Source organism: Mesitornis unicolor, unplaced genomic scaffold, assembly GCF_000695765.1.
Source record: "Mesitornis unicolor isolate BGI_N332 unplaced genomic scaffold, ASM69576v1 scaffold14148, whole genome shotgun sequence".
NCBI classification, from domain to species: domain Eukaryota; kingdom Metazoa; phylum Chordata; class Aves; order Mesitornithiformes; family Mesitornithidae; genus Mesitornis; species Mesitornis unicolor.
In genome coordinates this window covers 1-15,508 of record NW_010201225.1, presented here as the reverse complement: position 1 = coordinate 15,508, position 15,508 = coordinate 1, and the positions used below count along the sequence as shown (strand labels likewise).

Sequence of the window (15,508 nt, the reverse complement as noted above, 5' to 3'; positions counted from 1 at the left end):
GGAAAAAAGGAGGGGGGAAAGGCGGAAAAAAGGGCGGGGGAAGGGGGAAAAAGGAGAGGAAAAAGGGGGGGGAAAAAAAGGGGGAAAAGAAAGAAGACATTTGTATTCCCATTTTCCACACAGAAAGTTGTATGTATCTCATCTCACAGTTTATTACTCAATGCTTTTTTCCACAACCCTTCTCTATGAAACTGCACAGTTCCCTCCCTACGCTCTGCCCCGTCCCCCTCCACCAGGTCCCACTTATTTTAGAAGTTGCTCAGCAACCATCAAATATATTTTTGATGCAAAAATCATTATCTCACTCCCATGCTGTAAGAAGCACAATATCATTCAGTACAGTCAACTCAAACCTGAAAGAGAGAGACAATTTGCAAACATCAGGTATTAATATACTATGTTATACGCCTGTATTAAGTAAGGAATACCTCAACTATCAAGACAGTTGTTCTCCCCCTCATCAAATGAGTTTAAGATTTTAGATAGGGAACAGCTTCAAAACATGGATTGACTGCAGCACTTTGAGCAGAAAGCTGTGATCAAATCCTAGATCTGAAATTGCTGAAGCTATGAACACAGCCTTCCTCTGAAAGTCTTTGGTATCCAATCTTTTATTAAAGCTGCTTGAAAGAATTAATTTTAATAGCCTAAATAATTTGACCTCAAACAAGCAGTTTTATTTCATGAAAAATGTCCAGAAAATGTATCCCTTAGAATTCAAGATCATATGAAGCAAATGTTTTGTTTCTTCTATCTGTTCAATTGTTATCCGTTTACCATATACCCAAGGCCGGTCACTTCTGAATAGTCATATAGTATTTATTTTCCCTGTGTTTTGGGCAATTTGTTAAACCACAGACTTAAGTGATTTGGTTAACTGGAAAGGTAATTTAGGCTAAAAACACAACTACAACCTTTAACTTCCTTTTCAGTGACCAGAAGTCATAAGTTCAGCTACATAACAGTATTTCAAAAGAACTAAGTCTGTAGGATGCCCTCTCTTTTCACAGGACCTTTAGCTGAAAACAGTTATTGTGTCATATCTAATAGGATCCAGTGATGCAGCACTGACATAAGATTTCTCGATTCTCTGAATTACATACGAAGATGGTGAAGAAGTATTTTTCTTCTGCAACAACTGTTTCACTTAACAGATATACAGTGACCAACATACCGTCACAGTATAAATGAGAGAAAAGACTGCTTACACAACACAAAAGGTTACACGTACTGCAGCTTTGCTAGTGCTTCTCATTATTAGTTCTATGGCACTTGGTGCCTGTTTTCACAGTCAGTTTACGGAGCTGAAGGAACAAGCCCTCAGCATGGCACAAGCCCTCCCTGCACTGAGACACAGGGTGAAATTCTTTCGATGTTGAGCACTTGGAGAAGCCACCACCCTTGTGGCAGCAAAGAGACAAAAGAAGGCTGGTTTGGAGGAGGGAAGAAGGGGAGATGCCTGCTCCCTTGCAGAGTCCCTGCCAGCAGACAGGGAACCCCACATTCTCCTCCCCTTGACTTAGCTGAGGGTTGAAAATTTATTATATGAGTCTAACATTTGACACTTGCATTGGTCCCCAATACGAAGGTTCTTTCCCCTTCCTCTGATATTTATCATATACATTGCTCAACAGCAGCAACAACTTCTTTTTTTTTTTCACAGAACTCTTAAACCTTTTCTGAGTTTTTGATACAATGAAGACAAAACAGAGGTTGCATGTGAATTTCTTAAGTGCTTGATTTTGCAATTTTAATAAACAGAAGAAATAACAGCTATATAGATGTAGTCTATTAAACTGTCCCTTCCTTCCAGATATCCCAAAAAGCTACAAGATCACGGAAACGTCCAAAAGTACTGCTCTCTCTCACAACTTGGCATCACTGTATGGTAAAGACTAAAGAACACGGTCATAAGGTTATCTGTAGCAGACAAAAAAAATTAGATTGATGGCAATTTTATACCCCTATTTGATGCAACACCGTCACCAAAATGAAAACTGGAGATACAGGATGACTTACATAAGAAAATATTCCTGGACTCCAATGATGCAAATGAGTGAAACAGCTACAGTTATTAATCAGAGCAACACATGCTAAAGAAGAGCTAATCTTAAAAATCTTTATAAGTGAATCACAAAGGCTTTTTTTAATGAAAGAATGTATAAAAAAGCACCATTTAAAAGTGTGACTTTGTGATTACCTAGACAATTCTATCTACAGGAAATAAAAAACATCAACCAACAAAACAAAACATGCTTTTATACTAGGAACAGTGCAAAGTAAGTGCCGTACTGCAAAGAAGAAGTCCAAAGATTAGCAGAGATGTGTAAGAGTCCTGCTGTCTGCATAACTTAGCACAAACGATGTCTGTAAGTGACTTAAAAAATACTGTGTTCTTTCAGTCACGTTCCGACAAATATAAGGAGTATGCAACTGAAGTCACAATCTGGCTACTTCATCAAAGCCAGACATTTAATAATGATTTAATTTCATGTGATAGCGAAACCAGTGCAAGTGGTAGAAATAGAAGCCCCTCTTGTATAAATGTCTAGATTAAAACATCCTGATATTTTGTACGTTATCTGTGTTAATAACGGACCAACAGTTGTTTCTGAAATAAGTTACTGGGTTGGCCGAAAAATAATTTGTGATTTTTCTAGGTAAATGAAAGGCAAAATTTCCATGTTTGGCTGTTTTGTGTGGGTTTTTTTTTCCCTCCAAACAAAAACTGTATTAAAAAATACACTGTCCATTTTGTTCAATTATCTTTTGCCATCTTTCAGGCAACTTCACGATTCTGCACTCAAAAAAGTTCTTATATTCTTCAGCCAAAAAACAGTTCCAAGAATGACTTGATATCCTCATCATCAGTGGAGATTTTATCATTCAAGGTGTTTTGGAAAGAACAAAACAAACAGTAGTCTGATGGTGCCAGGTCTGGTGAATATGGTGGACGTGGTAACACATCCCACCCAAGCTGCAACAATTTTTGATGAGTGACCAAACGTGTGTGGTCTGGGATTACTATGGAGAAACAAAACACCTTTGCAATTCATCAGTTCTGGACGCTTCTGTTGGATGGCATCATTTAATTTATCCAGCTGAAAACAGTACACATCCAGATCAATGATCTGGTTCCTTGGAAGCAGTGCAATACACACAATACCTCTGAAATCTCAGCAGAACAGCAGCATAACCTTCCTTTGGGGAATATCTGCTTTTGAAGCACTTTGAGCTGGTCCATCATGCTTGCTCCATGATCTCTCTCATTCGTCGCTGGTGCAGACAACCCCTTTTTCACTGTCTGTTATCATAGGTTTCAAAAGTGTTTCATCATTTTCTTCATGTTTGAAGAGACAATGACAGATGTCAAGGTGCTTACTGAGATGAACATCTTTGAGCTCATGTGGTAGCCAAATATTGAGCTTCCTAACATATCCAAGTTGTTTTAAATAATTTTTGATGCTCAATTTCGATATATAAAGATTATCAGCAATCTCTCATGTCGTTAAACACTGACTGGAGTCAATCAATATCTTTTTTTTCTTGTTATCAACTGTGACTGGAATTCCTGAGCGTGGTGCATCTTTAACATCAAAATCTCCAGACTGAAATTTAGCCAACCAAGTCTGACACTGCTGCAGTTTTAAGGCATCTTCACCGTACACATCACACAACTTCTTATGATCTCGCACAGCATTTTTTCCTTTTTGGAAGTAATACAGCAAAATATGACAAAAAAGTTCCTTTTGATTTTCCATTTTGAAATCGACACCAAATAAATAATTGTTAATGGAATTGTGCACTTTCTTTTTCTAAAACAAGCTTGAACTGTCAGCTGTCAAGTCATATAATGAATTTGTAGTTTAAAATGAAGTTAGTCACATTTCAAGACATATATGTCCATCTATTCAAAAAACCCAATTACTTTTTTGCCAACCCAGTAGTAACACAGCTGTGTTACAACATGATATGATATATTTCCCGTTCAGAGTGGACAATGTAAGCAGCCCGCAGATTGCTTAAGTATGTAACCCTATGTAATCAAGAAGTTGCTTCATGAACCCACATGACTCAGTCCCAGGCATGCCCACTGGTGTCAAAGTCTAAGTCCACAGGACTGTCACAAGAGTTATGCCGCTGCTGCAATTCTACTTGTATTGCAAAAACTGCACAAAGCCATATTTATACTAAAGAAGAGGTTCAAAAAGGAAAGATTAAGTAGTCAGAGAGTAGAGAGAAATGGCCTCCACACAGGCTGCAGATCATAAACACTCAGGCTAGTTTTAAGCTCCAAAATGAAAGGAGAAGATGGATCTGGGAGTCCAGGACACTCAGCCATGTCCTGCATTTCGGGATTCCCATATCAGAAGCTAACAGGTTGAAAGGACTTAAGCTGTTAAATATAAACTCCAGACTATTTCTCCTGCAAGTTGTTCCAGCCCTTTCAACTGACCTTAAGTCATGTTGAATAAATTTTTAAAATAACACCTTTTAGACTCCTTAAGGGAACAAAATGGACAAGATATTCCATCTCTGAAGAAAGCAGAATTTCAAAGTTGTACATGAAAGATACCAAAGGTATCTGTACCTGAGAAGGTGAAGACTTTATCTGCCAAGCTACATAAGAATTTCAGCACCATCACTGAGTTAAGAGTGAAGCATTGGAAAGAAGTTCCCTCTGCTAGGAGAAAGCAATTTTGAAAATATGTCCTCCCCCAACCCCACAAAAACAGCAGTGCTACCTTCTCCTCCCAAGGGTTCCAGGCACAAAGAATTATCTGTAGCTTCTTTGCTGCTGAACACATTTGATTGCAATATAAACTCCACTTCATATTTCATTTACAAAGTAAAGTGTCATTATCAGAAGATTTTTAGTATGACAGAGCCTAAGTCTAGCACACCGCAGCAGCCAGTATCCAACAAGGCTTTTCTGTCTAGTAAAACCTTTGGCTTTATTCAGCTTTATCATAGCTCAGTTATTTCCCAACAGCATGCAACCCAAGTCTGCAGCTCTAAAAACATGGCTATAGAGAATTCAAAGTAAAAAACTTCATGAAGAAGTTACCTGGAAACCACCTTCATTTAATGCTCTGGCACCATAGGCAATCCTTGTTCCACCCTCCAAAGTAGGCTGTACACTAGGATGGTGCTTCCACCTCTGAAACTCCCTAAATGGATTCAAATAGGGATTTTGATAATCTAAACCAACCTTAAAAAAAAAGGTGCAACATTAATCAAAATAAAGTATTAAATTTCAATAAAAGTTTGAAAAGAAAACAACTGTGTATTACCACATCAATGTTTTAAATCTATTCTGTACTAAAGCAACCTCAGGATCTTTCTACTTAGAGAAACTACTGTCAAAAATACATTTTATTAACAGTATAGTACAAGCAATCTGAGAATTTGCTGCTATGAGACTATTCTCTGCCTTATCTGAAACCTGAAGCATGGAAAATATTTAATTGCATTGTAATCACCTTCCATCTGTCTTTGAAATAAAAATAGTGAAAATAAATTAAGCATGGTTTAATGGGCAGGATAAGCAAGAAAATTTGTTTGAAATTTGTGTTTCAAAACCTCTTTGCCCTAGAAAAGCTGGAAGGAGAGGTAAACAATTATTTCTAGATAGTTATGTCCTTGTGCTCACAGTTCTTCACATCGTTTAGCAGAGTCAATTATCATTTCCAATTAGGTGAGCCACTAATAAAGCACATGGGAGCAACGATGAAAGCAGAAAATGGGGAAAAATACTTTGCCAATTATTCAGATGCTCAGGATTCGTATCTTAGTCATTTGAGAATTTGCCCAAAGATATATTCCGCATTTCCCATCTTTAATGTACTCTTAAAAGGACTTATGTTGATGAACTTCCTCTTTTGAGAAAGGGATTATTTCTGATTCGTATAGGCTTTTTATCTGAGACAAATAACAAAATATATAATGAGTCAGCAACAAACATTTCTCTGGCAGCTGCTTTTAGAGCACTGCTAGCATCTACTTTCCTTGCTAGATAAAGTTAATAAACAGTTTTCAAAAGAAGTGCAAGATAATCCTACTACAAGAATCAGCTCAGACTGACATAGGTGTAAAGTTCAAAGACAAAAAAGTGCTTTTATGTTAACACAAAAGTTGACCTTTTCCTATGTGGACTGGAGATATTATAAACATTGATTACCATTCTCTGTAAAAATCAAAGCTCTCTACCCTCCTAGAAGCATACAGAGTTTGAATGTCTGCTGTCTGCACTTATTAATTCCAATATTGAAAATCTGCACAGGACAAATAGGCATCTCTGAGAAAAGCTAACAAGTTTTTTTCAACGTTTCTTACAAAATAGTTAGAAAAAAATACAGTTTTCATATCCACACACACAATGGAATCGTTCTGAAATCCAGGACACCAAAGTGCCACCTCAGCCCCATGCTGCTAAAAGTCCAGGTTGTGTGCCTGACTCTTAAAACGTCCGTGGATAAAGCACACGCACAGGATAAATAGTCCATGCTTCCTTTAGGACTGTAGGTGCTAGAAAAAACATTTCCTACCATTATTCCTCACATCACTGGCAGGCAGAATGACAAGTCTGTGTCTGTAGTGACCTCAGTGACCTCTTCTGACAGAGGCAGTAAGAAGAAAGAAGCTGCCTGTCCAATTCAGGGGAAGGCGAACAGAGATGAAGAATGCTAAGAACACACTGAAGAGCTCAGAAGTGGAAGGGATGCTGCTTGTGGAACTGCAGAGTGCTTTCACTTTATATGCATCTCTCAAATTGGAGTTCCACCGAAGGTCGACACATGGATGAGGAAATGGAATTGTACAAAGTGTGAACGATCTAGACACTTCCTAACTAGCAAAAAAATTTGCGAGCATTAATCATTGCAATCAAGCAATCAATTGCGAGCATTGATTAATCATCTCTTTTTGGCTTTACCAAAATTTGGTTCACATAAAAAAAATATTTGTAAGTTTTCCATTTTGTTCTTAATAAAATCTCTGGATTAATATGACAAATTAACCTTCCCTAATATGGGCATAAGTACATTTAAGTATGAGAAAGTACAAAATTTGGTCTCTTGCTATTCTTGTGATTTCATCTTCACATGAAAACAAAGAAACTCCATAAAAATTAAGACCAAACAACAACAAGCAAGCACAAAAAACCAACTTCACTTACGACAAATCCAAGAGCAACTAAAGGTTCACCCTCGTTTAAGTGATAAAGAAAGGATCCTCCATACGTATGTCTGTCTAAAGGCCAGCCTACAGTATGTTCTACTCTTCCTGGTTTCCATTTCTTTTCATCGATAGTCCATAACTGAAATGAAGATGACCAAAAAATAAATTTATATTGCAAAGTAGTGGCCTTTCAATAACATAATAAAAGACAAACACATTTAAATATAAAGAAAATTATTTTACTTCTATGACCAATGTATAAATTAATATAGTAAAATACTGGGTAATAAGTTGGTTTTTTTTGGATTACCATTTAAGAACTTCCTAATACTTCTCTTTCTTGAAATGTTGCAGATGAGAACACATGACTGAGACTCTAGTACTATATCCAAAACTTTCATTCAACCACAAGATTCTTTATATTCGTGACTTCAATCTACTTCTGCTAAGGAATGCAATACTTACATTGACTATTTTTCTTTAAAAACATTTTTTCATATGAATCACTGCAATTTCCTTGTAAGTTTTTCAAGGTCAAGCTTAACAATATACCTGAGTTGATCTAAATATTAGCTATCAAACAGGTTGTACTCTCTCTGCTCTCTTCTACACATTGCCAGTGCTCATCTGACTCATGGTGAACACACAGAAGTATCTTCATTTTTCCATTAGTCAGCCAATTTTCTGACATATCACAAACCCTCTCTCTGCCATGGAGTTATGTGCCAGGTGCAGTCTAATGATATAAGGTAGTTGAGCACCATTAGGTCAGCACAAGTATAGAGGGTACATCTACATTAATGTTTCAGTTCAGATTAAGGAGCACATTTCTGAGCAGGACTCTTGATTCCTCCCACTTTCTGTGCTTTGGTTCACATGGTACAGCAGCCATGGAAGGCATGAACTAGATTCCTTTCACATGAAACTGAACTCTAAGACAGGTTCCAGAAGCCCACCTAAACCTTTCCAGTCATGAAAGGGCACTCAGTCCATGAGACTAGACCAGAGCTAGTCCAAAGTAAAAATAAACCTGACATGTGCATAGTATGGATATCAGTTCATCAGTACCAACTATTTCACTTTACAGATCCATTTCTATTGGACCATACTACTTGCTGAAGCAGGCACAGTCCCATCTGGAAGCAAAGGAACTCTATAGCAAAACCCTGCTTTAATGACAACTTAGGTATTAGAAACCATAACTAAATCTATGTCATAGGCTTACAGAGTGGTTATTCTCCACAGAAGTATATAAACTAATTATTTAACAAATATTTTGTAGCTGGAAGTACATGCTTAAAGCAATAAATAAAGAATATGTTCTAGTAAAACTCTGACCATATTCTAAATAATATAGTATTTTCATGAGTGTTATGTCTGCAGTATAACATTTTAAAAAGGAAACTTGATCCTTATTCCAATTTTATAAAACCAATGAAGGGATTTTTTGGGGAAAAAGCAGATCATCCAGGTATTTCAGAGACCATGATTCATCATGTGGAAAAGCTTTTTTTTCTCTCTAATTCATATACAGAAAACCCATAGAAAGCCTTTTCTCCTCTCCTCAGGTACTAAAACTTCCTAAAATCAGGCAGTATGCATCCTTCTCTCATTTAGTAAAAGTAGTGAAAATAGATTTCACAAATGAACATAATTTGAAATCAAACTAAGACATTAACAGAGTCCACTCACAGGTACCTCTAGTGATAACACAGATACAAGAGAAGCAGCCACTGAAATGAAACAGTGATGACATTCAGGGACCATCTCCTCTGAGCACCTTCAGAATAGAAAGATTCTGAAGCCTGAAAGGATAACTCAAAATCTGTCATTCTCACACTTGAAAAGCAAACAGAATCTACCTTATAGCTTGACAGTATTTTCCTTAATTGTTAAAAATATGCAGGTGATACCTCTTTCAGTCCAATGCCATAGCTCTGGGGTTGACAATTCTCCCTTAGATTGTATTTTTTGTACAGCTGTTTGGCTAGATGTCCATGACAACCTTCAGCAAAGACTGTGACTTTAGCATGGAGTTCCAAGCCTCTTTCAAAGGTAGCCTGCAAAAGGAGAGCATTTAATCAGCAGTTGGATCTGTGTCACGTCAAACTCAGAAAGAAACTGGAGGGCAATAAAGTGATCTCTGTGGCACTGCCCAGAACTTACAAACAATTGCAAGACAAATTGCAAATCTTTTCCATATCGCAGAATACTTATATCACATCTGCACATTCACAAGGTGCAAAGGAACCCTGACAGAACAAAAAAATCATAACCTTTAACTTCACACTTTAATTTTTGCTCATGAAGTCACATTGCAATAAAACATAGTGTGTCCCCACACACATGACAGAAGCTAGACAGAGACACCAGATCAGAAAAACCTGCATCACCCCTGCCCCTAAAAGAACCCACAAGCTCAGAATAAAGTTACTATAATATTATACCAATCCTACATGTCAAAACACAGAGTAAAAATTAAACTACCATTATCATTATAAAAAGAAAGTCTCATGAAAAATTCTATCAATGAGACTGAGGGAAGAGAAAATGGCATACTTGTGTATGAGCAGGTCACCTGTACATGTGAGTGCACCGGACAAGAATATTGCTAGATTGTATTTGCAATGGAAGGATACAAGATGCTAAATATACATAATCTTGCAGGGGAAAAAAAACCAAAATTTTTTGAAAGAAGTGAACTTAATTTGAGTTAGGAAGTTTAACACTGAAGAAGATAATGAAAACAGTTTTGGATTAAGATATTCAACAGGACGCAATAAAACCAATCTCAAGCTAAGCCACCATAGGTCCAGGAGAAGCTTATTGCTTTGGTTTACAATCGTCTCTCAGGTGCAACCCCCTTGTAACTTACTGGTTGAAAACCTCTGAAAAAGGCTAACAAATGAAAGTGTTCCCTCTAGACAGGAACTACCTTTAAACAGGAGTTATAAGATTTTGCCAGTTTTATGGTGTACTGTTTGAATTTCTGATTATCAACCTGAACATGAATTAACCCTATAAAATGCTAAGAGAACTACATTTTATCTAAAATTTAAAAATATATATTGTCCAATTTGAAGTAGATTTATACAAAATAAATAATTTAACTAAAAATGCACACTGTAGACAACAGAAATTAAAATTTTGTTACAAAGTTGTATTTCAGAGTTAACATTCTTCTCCAGAACCTACATAAGGTTCAATGTACAACTTTTTAATATGTATTTTTACCATTAGCATTTTCATTTGATTAGTGCAAACTGCAAGGTGAAACTCTATTAATTAGCCACAGTGCATTTGATTAGGCTCTGTATAAACACATTGAAGATATTACAATTTTTGTAATGCTACAGGCTTGGGAACCAGTGACTGGAAAGCTGCTTGTTAGGGAAGGATCTGGGGGTACTGGTCAACAGTCAAGTGAACATGAACCAGCAGAGTGCCCAGGTGGCCAAGAAGGCCAACAGCATCTGGGCTTGTATCAGAAATAGTGTGACCAGTAGGACCAAGGAAGCGATCCTTCCCTTGTACTCAGCACTGGTGAGGCCACACCTTGAATATTGTGTTCGGTTTTTGGGCCCTCACTACAAGGACATTGAGTCTCTGGAGCATGTCCAGAGAAGGGCAATGACGCTGGAGGGATCTGGAGCATAAGCCATTTAACAGCTGAGGGAGCTGGGGTCGTTTAGCCTGAAGAAGAGGAACCTGAGGGGAGACCTTATAGCTCTCTACAACTACCTGGAAGGAGGCTGTAGCGAAGACAGGATCTGCCTCTTCTTCCAAGTTAGAAGTGACAGGACAAGAGGAAATGGCCTCAACTTGTGCTAGGGGAGGTTTAGATAAGATATTAGAAAAAAATTATTCACTTAAGGGGTTATCAGGCATTGGAACAGGCTGTCCATGGAAGTGGTTGAGTCACCATCCCTGGAAGTAATTAAAAGACAGGTAGATGAGGTGCTTAGAGGCACGGTTTAGTAGTGGACAGGTTATGGTTGGACTCAGTGATCTTAAAGGTCTTTTCCAATCAAATGATTCTATGATTCTATATTCTTGCCTTGAGGGTTCTACAAACTACATTTATTTACGTGAACCTTTATACACTGGAAGTATTATGAGCTGACCCAACCAACAGCTGATACACTAGAATACTCAAAATTTGCAGCAGTGGTACATTAATTATGAATATTAAATAAGTTAATAAACACACTCTTCCAGAATAAATGCGGAAAAATATCTAGGTTTTGAGAATGCTTAAAAAAAAATAATCATAGCTCCTTCCCATTTTTAAACAAAACCAAACTAAACTCTCCAGTTAATTTCTATTACCGCAGCACAAGCTGTACACGTTACTTGCGCCTTCTACTGGAGAAGATGCGCACTTGAAAAAGAGAAGCATGACCATCCCCTACAGTGGACAGATAATACTACACTGGAAAAATATATTACTTTTCCCTGTCACTACATCCTCCTTCATTGGCTATATTATCTAAAAACAAGAATGAGTCTTTTCATTTCATCCCCTGCCTTAAATGGTAAAAAACAGGCCACAGTTTTATGTGAAAGTAAGTAACTCTGAAACTCTAGGTAACTAGTAATAAATCTTATAAAAGAAAGTACATATTAGAAGAAACCTTGTAGCCATAATTTCTGTAGCCAAGTAATTCTGTGTGAAAGCTTTTCTGAGTTATTCTGAGGTGTCAGATACTCCCTACATATTACACAGGGAAGCAACATGCTTACCACAGGTTCTAAATTACACTAAAAATCAAAGTTTGGCACTCACGGCAGGGAGTCACCTTCTGGATATAGAAATGTGACCAACCAGCAAAAAGGCCTGAATATTCAGTGTGTACCTTGCCCCAACAAAGTAGACAGATTGTCAACAAATAGGACTGTAGCTGTAAACATCAATGAAAACAAATCAACCAGAAGCACACTCTTACATTGTGGCTACTTACCAGTTGGACAACAGCTTTCTGTTTCACCTTCACACCTTGTTTCTAGAGGTTCCTGGAATTCTTTAATTTGCTTCCTGATTCCACATATGCTAAAACACTCTCACAGTATTACCTCTGAGCCACCCTCAAATCAGCCTCCTTTCTGCAAAGGCCTTTTCTACTAATCTCAGAAGTTTACAATGTTCTGAGACCAGAAATTTCACAGGTAACCAATCCATTTTATAAACAGAGAGGGAATTATATACAAGTACTGAATTTCACACTTTTTCTTAGGCTGCAGCATGACTATTGATGGCAGAGGAAGCACATATATCACAATTTCAAAATAACTTACTTTAGGTGCTCCATCCTTTTGAATGCCTACATCATTAGTTGCTATCCCTTTCACGCTACCGTCTTCATGAAAAAGAACCTTTGGAAATATTTAAACAAACAACAACAAAATTTAATGATCTATCATTTTAATCTATTCATAAAAAGTTCTAATGCAGACCTTCCAAGCACTATGGTCTTTAATGGTCAAACTTGAGGATTATGTATTTATTAACATAATACATGATCCACTTGCACTTTGCTGGATACGGGCCAGGGAATTTAGACACTGAAATAGTTTTCACAATATACATCCGTTAAAATGAATGCTACAATGTACAAATAATTGGAAGTGGAACGAAGGGGGTTTCAAAAATGGTTTTCACATGCATACTGATGTCATTGTTACCTCAGCTGCTGCATAGCCTGGATACACCTCAACACCCAAAGCTTCCGCTTGTTCACCTAGCCAACTCACAAAGTGGCCCAGACGTACTATGTAATTTCCATGATTAACCATTGGAAGTCCTAGGCAAAACACACATACACACACATAAAAAACAGAACACTAAGCAAAATAACAGAAGTTATATACACTGCATGTCCCATCTTCTTCTACAATTACTATCTTCACAGTAATGTCATGCGCTATCACAGCCATCATCTACACAAACCATATCACTGTAAGCTATTACGTTCTACATACACTTTCTGCACTACACTGAATCAAAATTGTTTGATTGATGGTAAAGTTGAAATAAACACAGAAAAAGATGACTCTCTACCACCTCACTAAACTTTACCTGGAAGAATTGGCACTGGAATTCTAGAATTCTTTGTTAAAATTCCAAACTTGTCTTCAGCTACAGGAGTATTAAGTGGAGCCTACATAAAAAAAGAAAACAGAAACAGCACTGAGAGTTGTATTTTTCCTAGCCAATCTGAGAGGGGAAAGGGGGAAAGAGGGGAGTGGAGAGAAAATCAATCAATCAAATTGGCAGTCAAGTAAGGGTTTAATAAAGCATTTCCATTGGAAGGTATCACAAGAGAAGATAAAGCAGTTTATAAGGCAGGCATCAGGCAAGAATCAACACAACTTTTGTAGTAAAAAAAAAAAAAAAGGAACAAGGCCTTGCAAATCACTTCTATAGTTTGTACACAGGCTTGTACTACACCAATATTAAAGACATTTCTGAAGAAGGCAGCTCAACTTGCATATTTATCCCAGTAAGACAAAACAACTAGTCAATGGCCCACTTCTTGCAGCTCCCAGATGATAGCAGGCAGCTGGCTACAAGTCAGATGGCTGTTCTGGCAGAGATGGCAGCTCATTTCTTGCCATCCTCCATCTTAAAAGCATCTTAGGCCTCTGTTACACCACTAAGTCTGCACAAAAATAAGTATACTATATGCCATTTCCAAGGACTGTGAAGAACTGTTGTACAGAAGCAACAAGCCTGACATTGCTACGAATCAACCATCTAACTGCTTGTGCATGGGAGCTGGATTCTGCACAAATGCAGTAAGTGTAGTGCATCTCAAGATGCAACAGACACACTGCATATATGCAGTAAGACTACTATATAAAAGAGCAAACACCACTGCATATCTATGCACACATAAAAAGTTTGGCACTGTCAAACTAAAGGAAACATACTAAAAAGAAGGTGGGGTTTTGTGTTTCGTTAGATCAAATGATTTTAAAACGGTACTAAGGACCAACAGTACCAAGACACTAAGCCATATCAGGATGGGTCAGATATGGAGTTCATAACAAGCTAGCAATTAACTGCAGTGTTTATATGCTCATACATACCCCCCGCTCCTTCCAGTCCGGAAAAAGTTCTTGTAAGGACCTTGGCTCAAGACAGGCACCAGACAGTGTATGCGCACCAATCTGAGAAGCCTTTTCCACCAGACAAACACGTATGTCTTTGTTATGCTCAGCAGCTAACTGTTTCAGTCGAATAGCTGCAGAAAGACCTGCAGGGCCTGCTCCAACAATGACAACATCAGCTTCCTCTGCAAATCTTTCCATGTTTACCCCTTTAATAGAAAAAAAAGGTAATAACATAAACCAATCTCTAATTTCCCCCAGACTCTCTCTCACTAAACCTTGCTCTGTGGTACTATCCCAGAAGTATTACTTTGCAAAAGATTCAACAGAATCCTCACTTCAGTATTTGGAAGAATCCAAGAGGGCATAAGCATCCCAGTATAAAATTAGCTTCTGTTAAATTGGAAGAAGATATACCATAAAAATATACACTGAATCTCTATGCACCATAAGTATCATCTTAGAATGTTAAACTTATGAGCCCAGTTGGCTAGCTCAATCAAAGACACTCAGTGAAACTCTAAGTAAGGGACAAAGAAAATAAAAAAGACCCTTAGTCAGACCATGTAACTTTTTTTGCACTAATTAATCTGTGTCTTTTCTGGAACCCATTAAAACTGCTGAATGTAGAGACTGAAACACTCAGAGAAATATGTTAATCTCATTTTCTCACACTCTCATGGTGAACAACTGAAAAAAAAAATCTAACAGATACATACCTGACAGAATTAAATCTTGTTGTGATAGTCACTAAAACAAAAGCTGCTTATATATTTTCTTTAAATAACTAGGATCAAGTTTAATCTGATCCGATTTTATAGCACTAAAGACACTCATTGTGAGATAGCAACCACAAAATTTCACTTGGAATATTAATATTGTGTTTAAAAGTACAAAATTTCTGTAAAAAGAAAAAAAAAGCAACATGTTTCAGTGTCTTTAAAACTGAGCAACAACAATAACAATGAAGCTTTTAAAGAATGCATTTTCTGCTTACCTTCCCATCGTTTGTCTTTGTCCCGAGGATGAATAGTATAATGCGTAGTTATGCGAGGCACAGAAGCAGTAGATGCACATCTTGCAATATGCAGTGGTAGAAGGCAGTCTCTCTTTATCAACTTTAGCGCATGAAAGCGCTGACATGCTGCAAAACCAAGAAATTTGTCACAGGTATTTTTCCTTCCTTTAAGGATCCCCTTTCTCTAATTTCCAGGGGGGG

At 37.4% G+C, this 15,508-nt stretch overlaps 1 protein-coding gene across 1 annotated transcript; it reads right to left on the bottom strand.

Annotated features, from left to right (window-relative positions):
• Positions 1-5,068: 5,068 nt before the first annotated feature.
• On the bottom strand, positions 5,069-15,429 carry ETFDH (electron-transferring-flavoprotein dehydrogenase; the record flags this gene model as incomplete). The annotated part of the gene is made up of 8 exons (XM_010190002.1): positions 15,287-15,429; positions 14,269-14,498; positions 13,256-13,337; positions 12,862-12,980; positions 12,475-12,552; positions 9,093-9,239; positions 7,178-7,318; positions 5,069-5,212 (listed from the first exon to the last, which is right to left on the bottom strand). Coding segments are annotated over exons 2-8 (933 nt in total), but the record flags the coding sequence as incomplete, so codon positions are not given.
• Between the last annotated feature and the right edge of the window lie 79 nt (positions 15,430-15,508).